The 10,379-nt window shown below is 38.3% G+C and overlaps 1 protein-coding gene across 2 annotated transcripts; it reads left to right on the top strand.

Moving 5' to 3' along the window:
• Nucleotides 1-153: 153 nt before the first annotated feature.
• On the top strand, nucleotides 154-9,466 carry UBA5 (ubiquitin like modifier activating enzyme 5). 2 transcript variants are annotated; one of them, XM_003207234.4, is made up of 12 exons: nucleotides 154-562; nucleotides 681-726; nucleotides 827-916; nucleotides 1,957-2,066; nucleotides 2,503-2,589; nucleotides 2,875-2,959; nucleotides 3,826-3,930; nucleotides 4,138-4,265; nucleotides 5,166-5,301; nucleotides 5,885-5,960; nucleotides 6,414-6,520; nucleotides 7,075-9,466. In XM_003207234.4, the coding sequence occupies exons 1-12, from the start codon at nucleotides 417-419 to the stop codon at nucleotides 7,156-7,158; spliced, it is 1,200 nt and encodes a 399-aa protein (XP_003207282.3). In that variant the 5' UTR covers nucleotides 154-416; the 3' UTR covers nucleotides 7,159-9,466. The 2 variants fall into 2 exon arrangements, with proteins under 2 accessions (XP_003207282.3, XP_010711234.1); XM_010712932.2 differs by lacking the exons at nucleotides 154-562; nucleotides 681-726 and having other exon boundaries at nucleotides 824-911.
• Nucleotides 9,467-10,379: the final 913 nt, after the last annotated feature.

The raw sequence follows: 10,379 nt of genomic DNA on the forward strand, positions 1-10,379 counted from the left end.
CACACCCGCCCGCGGCGGCGCTACGCTTCCCACAGATCCGCCCGCCGCAAGCGATACGCTCTTTGCGCAGCCGCTTCGCGCCCGCCCACTGAGACGCTATGCTCCTCACGGAGCCGCCCTTTCCGGCGTTGCCTCGACAACGGGAGGCTGCCTGGTCCATCACCGAAAGAGGTCCTCCGTTCCGCGGCTCTCGGTGCCGGCCGGATTTTCCCGGAGGAAAGCGGCTTGCAGGGCACGGTTTCGGTGCCGCGCGGGACTGGCGAGGCTGATTCGTGCTCTCAGCCCCGTCGGAGCTCATTTGCCGCCGCGCGGCGGACGCTCAGCCCGCCACAGGAACGCTCGCTGAGGCGGCGGGAGCGGCGGACGGATCCGCGGCGTTCCCGGAAGCCACTGCCGAGAGCAGACGTGTCGCTGCCATGGCGGAGGGAGGGCGGGTGGAGCTGCTGGAGCGCCGAGGGCGGGAGCTGGAGCGGGAGCTGGAGGTAGTGCGGGGCGGGCGGGCGGCGGCGAGGAGCCGCATCGAGACCATGAGCCCTGAGGTGACGGACTCCAATCCCTACAGGTGGGGACAAAGTGCAGAGGAAGAAAGGAATGAGGTTGATGAGAATGTCTGAAAGGCAAAGTTTCCAAGAGAAATATAAAAGGCGTTTTGTTTATAACGATGCTGTTTTTCTTTGCAGTCGATTGATGGCGTTAAAAAGAATGGGAATTGTCAAAGATTATGAGGTAAGAGTGTGTCTGCATGAAGACAGCTGTGTGTTTCCACCTCTGCCCTGGCCCCGCAGGGGTGGCGATGCACTGATCTGTGCATTATTTCTGTCTGCAGAAAATCCGTACTTTCACAGTTGCGATAGTAGGCGTGGGGGGAGTTGGCAGTGTGACTGCTGAGATGTTGACAAGGTGTGGCATTGGTAAGGTAATACGAGTTTTCTTGTACTTCTTCATAGACTAGTCCTTGTCATTAAGAGGATTTGTTAAGATTTGGTATTCCTCCCTTGACTTTGCCCAAGTAAAAGTACTGTGAAGAAAGCATTCTTAATGGCGTTTAAATAAAATAAATGAAGGATCTAAAGTCTGCATTTTTCTTAACACTATTAATATTTACTTAGGTCAGGCTTAGCCCTGTATTACATGAACTCTTTGTTTCTCTGCACTCTTACATGAGTCCATCTATCTAATCATTGCACCAGGTTATTGCAAGAGGAAAACAAAACAAAGGAAAAGAAGGGGGGAGCTCACATAAAACATTAAGGCCTATGTTATGAGAACAAATGAATGCTCAAGAAATTGAACTGCAGCAGATGTTGAGTGTATTTTTACCACAAAAATTATTTTGTCATGTGACACAGCTAAACATGTAGCAGCAGTTAAAAATAACTGATGTGAGTATAGATAGCAAGAAGCTATAGAGTTAACATAACAGCCTGTTCTTTAAAAGGAGGAATTTGGGGAATGGCTTGGGTGTTCATAATTGCAGGCAAAACCTCTCCATTTACTCTTGGAAGTTAAGAATCTTCTTAGTACAGAGATGATGCAATTTTTTCATTTCAAAGTATTTTTCTCCTTTCTCTGCAGGAGCAATTCTGATAGACCAGCATCCTGTACCTAGAAAGGATGTTTCTTGTGTTCAGTAACTTATTGATTCAAAATTCATATCATTTGAGTATTCTGAAGGCACTTGAAGTTAATTGTTCATGAAGAACTACATGCCAAGACACAAGTGAAGGAATTGACACAGTCTAGTTAATGCCAGAATGGCAAGTAGGAAAGTGAGAACAGAGTTGATAGGGCCCATGTAAATAATCTCTCTAATCTTTCAAATGTATGTAGTTCAGACCACACAAACAGATTGCTTATTTATGTATTTATTTAAACAGCAGCTGTTTAAAATGGCCTGTTCTAGAGCTCTATGTACTCCTCTGTTTGGAGGATCACATAATACAATCTCTATTGTAGCTTCTTCTGTTTGATTATGACAAAGTGGAACTGGCAAACATGAACAGACTCTTCTTCCAACCTCATCAAGCTGGATTAAGTAAAGTGCAAGCAGCAGAGCATACCTTGAGGTATGACTTAGAGAAGTGGATGTCTAATAGTATCTATCCAGGATGCCAATACAGCAAACCAATGTTTCACGCTTAATTGCTTACAAAGTAGCATGGTCTAGTGTGGAAATTTGAGAATAAAACAGCTGGGGGAATGGCTGATATTTTAGGGACACTTTTATCCTTCCCAGAAGCTTAAAGTGAATCTTTCTACATATAGCTAATTTCGCTTAGAAGTTTAATATAAATTATTATATTTCAATATCTAGGTGGTTTGTTTTCTTTTGTTGGAGGGTGGAGGGAGGGTCTCTTCATCTAATTTGTATTTTTTTGTAATTATGCTGCCTTTTAGCCTTCAAAATGGAAGCTGAAGACTATAGCAGTACTTGTGAAGTTAGGGTTTGAAATACAATTTACTATCTTTATTAACATTGCCTCATTTTATTTCCTCCTTAAGAAATATTAATCCTGATGTGCAATTTGAAGTACACAACTACAACATCACTACACTGGACAATTTTGAACATTTCATGGATAGAATAAGGTAAAATATATATTGTAATAGATACAGTTTTTTTCTGATATACTTTGAGTGTGTATAATATAAAAATTATATTAATATAAAATGGCCTTATATTTAAGTTCCAGCTTCGATGTGCTGCTATTCTTATTGCAGTTAAGCTGCTAGTTGTACCTTGTCTTGTGTTTGCACAAGTTTGGTTACAAGTATACTTCCCCGTGCCTCTGTACTTTAAAGAAATACATTGACTGCTATGCTGGTGTTACGTTCTGCCAGCAGTTTCATGCACGCTTCTGATACTCGTTTCAGTAATGGTGCACTAGAGGAAGGGAAGCCTGTTGATCTTGTTCTAAGCTGTGTGGACAACTTTGAAGCTCGCATGGCAATTAACACGGTAAGACCACAGGCATGAGTTCATGGAGGTCAGTTTTCTTTTGTAAGTACTGATAGGAATTGTGGGGACTACAGAAAAGAAAGGGACTTCATGAATCTTCCAAGAAAGTTCCTCCTTAATTTAAGGAAACAGAATCTGATATTTTACCCAGCTCTTGTAAGACATACTTTGTGTAAATATAAGCAAAGTCTTTTAAGTTACTAGCAGCTTATGGTTAGGAGAAGAATTGTTGTTGTAAGTGCTTTCTGTATTTCCAAATTATCTTGTTTAAGGAAAGGACTGTTAAGTCTTTGTAGGTTAAATCTTAACAAACTTTCTAAGACTGTGTATAGAATTGTATACAGCTTTCTCTATACTAAAAATGTCTTAAAGCTGTATATCTAATCATCCTGTTTTGCTTTATAGTTAGCAATCAATGCAGGGTGAATGCCGAATGCATGGTTTCTGTTATCCTACAGCTAGCTTAATCTGCAGATTGTATGCACTGAGTGTACACAGATACTCTGGATCTGTGCCTCAAAGCATAGGAAAAAAAAACACTTTAGAAGTAGTTTTTGCAATTAGATCCTGTAGTGTGGGTCTGTAGTAACTGCATCACTAACGTGTGTAGTTGTTCAAAGCATTGAGGTCCTCAGGAACTCATGAAGGCAAAGCTTCATGAGAAGAAATTTAGTTTATCCTTTGATCTGTCCTTTAACTCTCATAAACAATTTCTGTTTTACTTTTTCACGTTCTTTCTGATCATAGCCTTTCTGTATTAAAGCACTAGGGTCAGTATGTTTAATTCTTCTCAATTTACAACTTCTATTTTTTTTTTTTTTTTCCATTAAATTTCTGCAGTACTGATGTGTCTCTGTGTTTCTAAGGCCTGCAATGAGCTTGGACAAATCTGGATGGAGTCTGGAGTGAGTGAAAATGCAGTGTCAGGACACATCCAGCTGATCATTCCTGGTGAATCTGCTTGTTTTGCGGTATGTGGTGCTCTGAGGAATTGCTGTCTTTTGAAATGGGACCGGGAGTATGAAGAGCATCTGTCTAGTGAAAGTAATCCTAGCACAGATAATGGAGTAGCTTAAAATTACGTGTGAGACGTGGTTGTTGGTTTGTTTTTGTTGGCTTTTGTTTTTTTTTTTCCGTAATGCGTTCTGCTTAAAGTGTATTTCTTTATTTCCCCTCAGTGTGCTCCTCCACTTGTGGTTGCTGCAAATATTGATGAGAAAACATTAAAACGAGAAGGAGTTTGTGCAGCTAGTCTTCCAACAACCATGGGTGTTGTGGCTGGAATTCTCGTACAAAATGTTCTAAAGTAAGTGTTTGAGTTGCTGCTGGGCAACGTACAGCAGCACTGGAAGAGAGCAGTTCCTTCAAGCTTCTTGGATAACGATGAATTTGGTTCTTTTTCTATATTTATGACTTATTTACTGAAGGTGCTGGCATCATCAGACAGGGCTGGTATACACACTGCTTGAATTGCTGGTGTCTTTATTTTGCAGCTGCTCTCTCTAATGTAACATCTCGGGGCAAGGAAAATTCATTTTTTCCCCAAGGATTTCTGTTACTCCATGCACATGTTTTTGAAACTTGACATTATTGAAATTTTAGTCTTTAATCACATTTATACTTTGAGAATAAGACTTTATTTAGACAATTTTTAGCCTTATCTTGCTTTTATCAGTTGTCCAGAAAATTTTACGAAGAATAAAAATGTTTGCAATTATTCCTGCAAACAGTGAAGCTCCATTTTTCAGCTGCACAGTGAGAGGTACTGTACAAAATTGTATACCAACAGGTGTTATTCTTTAATGAAGATGCAAATATTGCTTCTTAATTTAAATCTCTGTTCTCATCACAAGCATGGCCTTATGTAAAGATGATTAAACTGCTTCTGGTTCCTGTTGAAAATTCTCCCTTTGAAATACATGGCACCTGTGTGTATTAAGCAGTGGATTAGGGCACAGGGGAAAACTGCCTACCTATTATTCTAAACACATTTTTTTCTGAGACAGTAGCTCATGCACAACAAAAGTACCAGCCTTTATGTTGATGCATCTCTGTTGTTGTCAGGTGACTACATTTTAAGTATTTTTATAGGTATTTTAAGACAACTGCGGCTTTCCTGGTCAGTGGTTTGAAAGAGTATTCTAAAAGTTCTTTGTCAGATTTGTACTTGTGTATAAAGACCTGCTTTCTCTGTTTGTGTTTCCAGGTATCTTTTAAATTTTGGTACTGTGAGCTACTATCTTGGCTACAATGCGATGCAGGATTTCTTTCCAACTATGGCTATGAAGCCAAATCCACAGTGTAGTGATCAAAATTGCAGGAAACAGCAAGAAAATTATAAGGTAAAATTGGGGTTGTTCAGCCTGGAGAAGGGAAGGCTCTGGGGAGAACTTACAGATGCTTTGCTGTATCTGCGGGGGGCCTAAAGGAAAAAAGCTGAGGAGGGACTCTCAGGGAGTATGGCGATAGGACAAGGATTAATGCTTTAAACTTAAAGAGGTAGCTTTAGATGATATATAAGGGAGAAATTCTTTACTCTGAGAATAGTGAGGCACTGACACAGGCTGCCCAAAGAAACTAAGAATGCTGAAAGTATCCAGAGTCAGGCTGGAAGGGGCTTTGGACAACCTGGTCTGATGGCAGGTGTCCCTGCCCACAGCAGGAGGTTGGAATCGGGTGGTCTTTAAGGTTCCTTCTAGCCCAAACCATTCTATGATTCTATGAACATGCTCAGCCTTTCTGGCAGTCATATTGAGTGTCAATGGATGTTTTAAAATTTGCAGGTATTCTGCTTTTTTATGCCTAACAAAGTTCAAAACAGTGAACTGTGTACCTTTAAAATAAGCACAAATACTAGATTTGATCTTCCTCACTGTTGAAAACTGAATTGCTATGTATACTGTGTCTTTAAATTTTTTCCTTCAGGTAAAAGAAGCTGCACAACCAAAACAAGAAGAAATTGATCAGGAAGAAGAAATAGTGCATGAAGACAATGACTGGGGTAAGTAATCAGCTGGTGACTAAGTGAAGCATGATACTGGGAACAGCATTTAAATTGTTTGTTGTGGGTGAGGGAGCATGGACTTCTCATGCATCCTATTGTTTGTAACTTACATTGTGTAATTGCTGCTGGTTTTTCACAGGTTTTGACAGTAATACTAAAACAATTTGATACAGTTTTATCATAATGAGCCGTTTTAGGTTCAAAAGCTTAGCAATGTTTAAGTAAAATGCTTGGTTATTCTTATCTGAAAGTTACATATTTCATTGGCAGCACTTCATATATCATAAAGGGAAATCATTTAGTATTGTTAATGAAGTAGTTGAAGGTCTTTCTGCTTTAATTTTTTTTTCTATTTCAGAAAATTAGCTGCAATTTTGTTCTTGCTGTAATGTAGTGATTAAAGAACTCTTTTAATTTTTAATGGAATTCTCTATTCCTTTTAATGCAAAGGCATCGAATTAGTATCAGAAACTACAGAAGATGAGCTGAAAGCTGCTTCTGGTCCAGTACCTGATCTTCCTGTTGGAATTACTGTAGCATATACTATACCAAACAAGGTAATATATTTATTATTTACAATGACACTATAATCTTACAGATTATATGTATAAAATTAGTTACTTTGGTTACCCTTCAAAGCTTAAAATAAAGTATCATCTTAAACAAGTCCAGTAGAACTGAAGCTCAGTACATTCAGCTGGTGTCTTCTAAGTTCTGTGTTTTCATGAAATATATTCCCTTAAATATGGGTGTTAGTGTGAATGTAGTTTTGAAATGATAGGAGTGAATGTATTTCTTGGGGTGGGAAGGCAAAGAAATGTGAATTTCTCAACTACTCTTTTTGTGAGTGATATTTTTACCATCTTGGTCTTTGTCAAAGTGCAGTTGGTATACTTGGGGAACACAGAATGTGTATGTTTTGCAAGCAGAGCTTTCAAACTTCAGTCAGACCAGAGTTTGCAATTTCTGAACCAGTGTGATGAGTTGAGCCTCATCTTGTAATGGAGTGCTTGGTTCTGGGGAAGTGTGACGTAACTGCAGTAAAGCTTGTTTGCGTAGATCATTTAGTGTGCTTCTTCTGTTGCTGACCTTTTCTTCCTTTTACTACTAGGAAGAGAATCTGACAGCTGAAGAAACAGTGGCTGAGTCAGAAGAAAGCCTGGAAGATCTCATGGCCAAAATGCGGAACTTGTAGCAAAACAAATACTAAGGACAAGTATAGAAGTTTGGATTGACATCAGATTTCGAGTAGACTTTTCTTCCCTCCACTGAAGCTTATCTTTACATATCTAATGAAATTGAACTGTTACATAGGTGGGAAGTGGAGAGACTTATCCTTGTTTATATTTCGTTGTCTTTTCATGGTTTTAACATACAGAGTTGCACTACTGTAAGTTTTAATTTTTCAGCATTGCTGGGGTCCAGATAATCAATGGAAAATTAGAAAAGATGGATGAACTAATTAAAAAAGTATGCATAGCAAATGATATGCAATATCAGGTTATGAAAATATAGCATGGGACAAATGAAAGATGAAATCTGTTGGCTGGAGCAGATAGAATAGGTCAAGGGCAGCTGACAATGCCTCACTCATTACTGCTTCTGATATTCCTTGCATTTGAACTAGGTTGTTCACTGGACTCTGTTTAAAGTCTTGGCATGGATTATGTTATATTTTCAGTGAGTAAACGTAACATTTCAGCCTTTTTATCAGCCTTAAATATTCCTGGTTTGGGTACAGATAGATATTTAACTTCTATGGTTTTTTTTCATTTTTTACTACTGCTTATTCATAATTAGTTGCCTGTATGTGACAATGCTTTGAGTATGAAGAGACACAGGAGCTTTTATTAGCAGGTAATTAGGCTAGCAGGCTGCCTATTGACATGTTATCACTTCAGCAGGTGGGTGCTTTCCATGGCAAAATCCGTAAGATCAAAGGCAACACTGGGATGCACAGGAGATTTTTCTCCCTCTGAAAATCAAACTGTTTTAACTGGTTTATAAACTATCCCCATCATATGGGCTTTTTAATGTACTTACTGTTTGTATAGGAAGGCTTCTAAAATGAGATGCTCTAAAAGTTTAGTGTTGCAAATATCTAAGTTGAGTGGCTGACTATTGTATTTGTCCTGTATATAATGTTAAGGCAGAGGTATTTACTTTTAAATTATCATGTGTTGAACTGACCTGTAAACATACACGTTACGTAGTGCCAGTACCTGCAAACCTGGAAGTACCAATTTCAGGTATTTCAACTATGGGTGTCTGATCCAGAACTTTACTACTACTTAGATTTGGCTTAGAAGAATGTAAATTGTAGCATCTCCAGTAATGCAAATATTTCTAACTTCGGTTATCCAAAAATATTTCTGCAGCTGCAGCTAAGATAGAATCTGCCAGTATGCATTAGCAGCTGTATCCGAGCAGCAGGTAAAAAGAGAGTAATATTTTGGAGGTGCTTCTGTCTCTTAGGGTAGCTTGTGTAAGAAGTTGTTTCTGATTTCAAAGGAATGATTGCGAGCTTCAAAATGTGTTCTCTCCACAGTTAATATAAGACTACATTATTTATACAAAAATCACATTGGAAGTTTTGTGTTGTTTTTGTTTTTGTTTTTTTTCTGAGGGAGGGGTGTGTAAAATGGGAGATGGTTTTAGATTGAGTTCAGTTTTGGAGAAAACATTTAAGAAATAAATTGTAAAGAGGAAAGGGAAATACCAGAGATCATTAAAAAAGAAAAAAAAAAAAGGTTCATACGTGAATCAGTGTCACTAAGTCTGTGTTGGCATGGTCTATGGTGTTAATTTGTGTTGCATTCCTTTGTGAGATACTTTACCTTTCTGTTGGGAACAGTAAAAGTGAGGCACGCACAACTCAGGAGATTGAGGAAAACGGTTCTCTTATTTCTACAAGTTTAGTTAAACTGGACTCTTAACTATTTGGCTGACAGGACTGCTGTCACATGATTGACAGCTTTATGGGAGGTAACTGTTTACCACCGTACTGCATATGTAGTTCTTTGAGCAAATTCATACCTTTCTGTTTGTGTGCTTTCAAATTGTGCACACGCTTCTGTGTTACTTTCAGATGTTCAATGGCATATACTGGAAGAATTTGAAAATATTTGGAGAAGATTGTTTCAATAGTTAAAATTATTTAAAAATAAACAGCATCGGACAAAAACAAAAAGCAGCTTTAAGAATCTTTTTTTCAGTTAAAAAGACATTTACAAGTATAATATATTCCAACCATTAAACCTAATAGAAAAATCTATTACTTCTTTTGCTATGAAATAAACATATTGCAGTGTTTTAGTTTGGCTTTGTTTATTGGCAGTCTTATAAACAAAGATCTCTGTTTTTACTGTGTGTCATGAAAGTTATTGAAATGTTGATATTCTGTCCATACAATTAAATCTCCATTGAAACTGAAGACTTTTTTTTTCCTGAGGTGGAACTCTATAAAACTAATAAATAAATTTCAAAATTTGGCTTATTCTGGATCTACAGCTTGCTTGGGTTTGTTTATTTTTTCAATGCATAACTGTCTCAAGAAGATTTTGACCATAGCTACAAAGCTTATGGCCAACACAGTGCCTACAAGACTCTCCACTATTAATCACAGTCCCATTACGCTTTCTGTTAACATTTTTCTTTGGGTTGACAGATAGAGCTTAATATTTCTTCACTACCTTTGCTAACTGGACCGTGGATGGTCAAGCTCTGCTACTTCTAGGGCCTGACTTTTTTTCTTCCAAAAGCAGCTGTGCAACTGATGAAGAAACAGGGAGGGAAGTAAAAAGAAGAACAGTAATAATTCAGAACTAGAAATCATTAAGTGAGGAAAGTCTGATAAGACAATGGAGGTCTACAAAGCAGTTTCCTACTTAAACTAGAAGTGCTAAGGAAACTGAGAGCAAGATATTTCACTGTGCATGTTAAAATCAGAACAGAGTTAATAGGCTAGCTCAGACATCCGTTAGAAGAGTAGGCAACAGAAACAAATAGAAGTTGAGAAGGAAAGAAAGAAGATTTCTTTTTCCTTCTTATTCGGTAGCAATCCTGCAAACACGAGTCTCTAAGGTGGTTGGAATATAGTGGAAAAATTTCTTCTGATTAAAAAGCCTTTTTCTAAAGAGAAAAATGACCAGAGTGCTGTTACAAAGGATCAACACTTACTGGTACCTTGTCTGAAATTCAAGAGCTACTTTTTAATACTTATTCAACTAAGCCTTAACATACTGGGTTGCACATTTATTCATTGCATGCCAGTTTCATACACACTTCCTGTTGCCCAATGATACCAAGCTATGAAAACCTTTCTAAAAGAGTAACCCCTTTTAACTTAATTCTAAAATGGGAAAAATTTACTCTGCAAGTGGAAAAATTAACACGCACTGAATAAAAACAGACTTG

Source organism: Meleagris gallopavo, chromosome 6, assembly GCF_000146605.3.
Source record: "Meleagris gallopavo isolate NT-WF06-2002-E0010 breed Aviagen turkey brand Nicholas breeding stock chromosome 6, Turkey_5.1, whole genome shotgun sequence".
NCBI classification, from domain to species: Eukaryota; Metazoa; Chordata; class Aves; order Galliformes; family Phasianidae; genus Meleagris; species Meleagris gallopavo.

Bases quoted from the DNA above. Each gene is read 5' to 3' on its own strand.
- UBA5 (XM_003207234.4), top strand. From the start codon at position 417: ATGGCGGAGGGAGGGCGGGTGGAGCTGCTGGAGCGCCGAGGGCGGGAG. The intron at 727-826 runs GTAAGAGTGTGT...TTCTGTCTGCAG, and splicing joins GAATTGTCAAAGATTATGAG to AAAATCCGTACTTTCACAGT. The intron at 3,931-4,137 runs GTATGTGGTGCT...ATTTCCCCTCAG, and splicing joins GTGAATCTGCTTGTTTTGCG to TGTGCTCCTCCACTTGTGGT.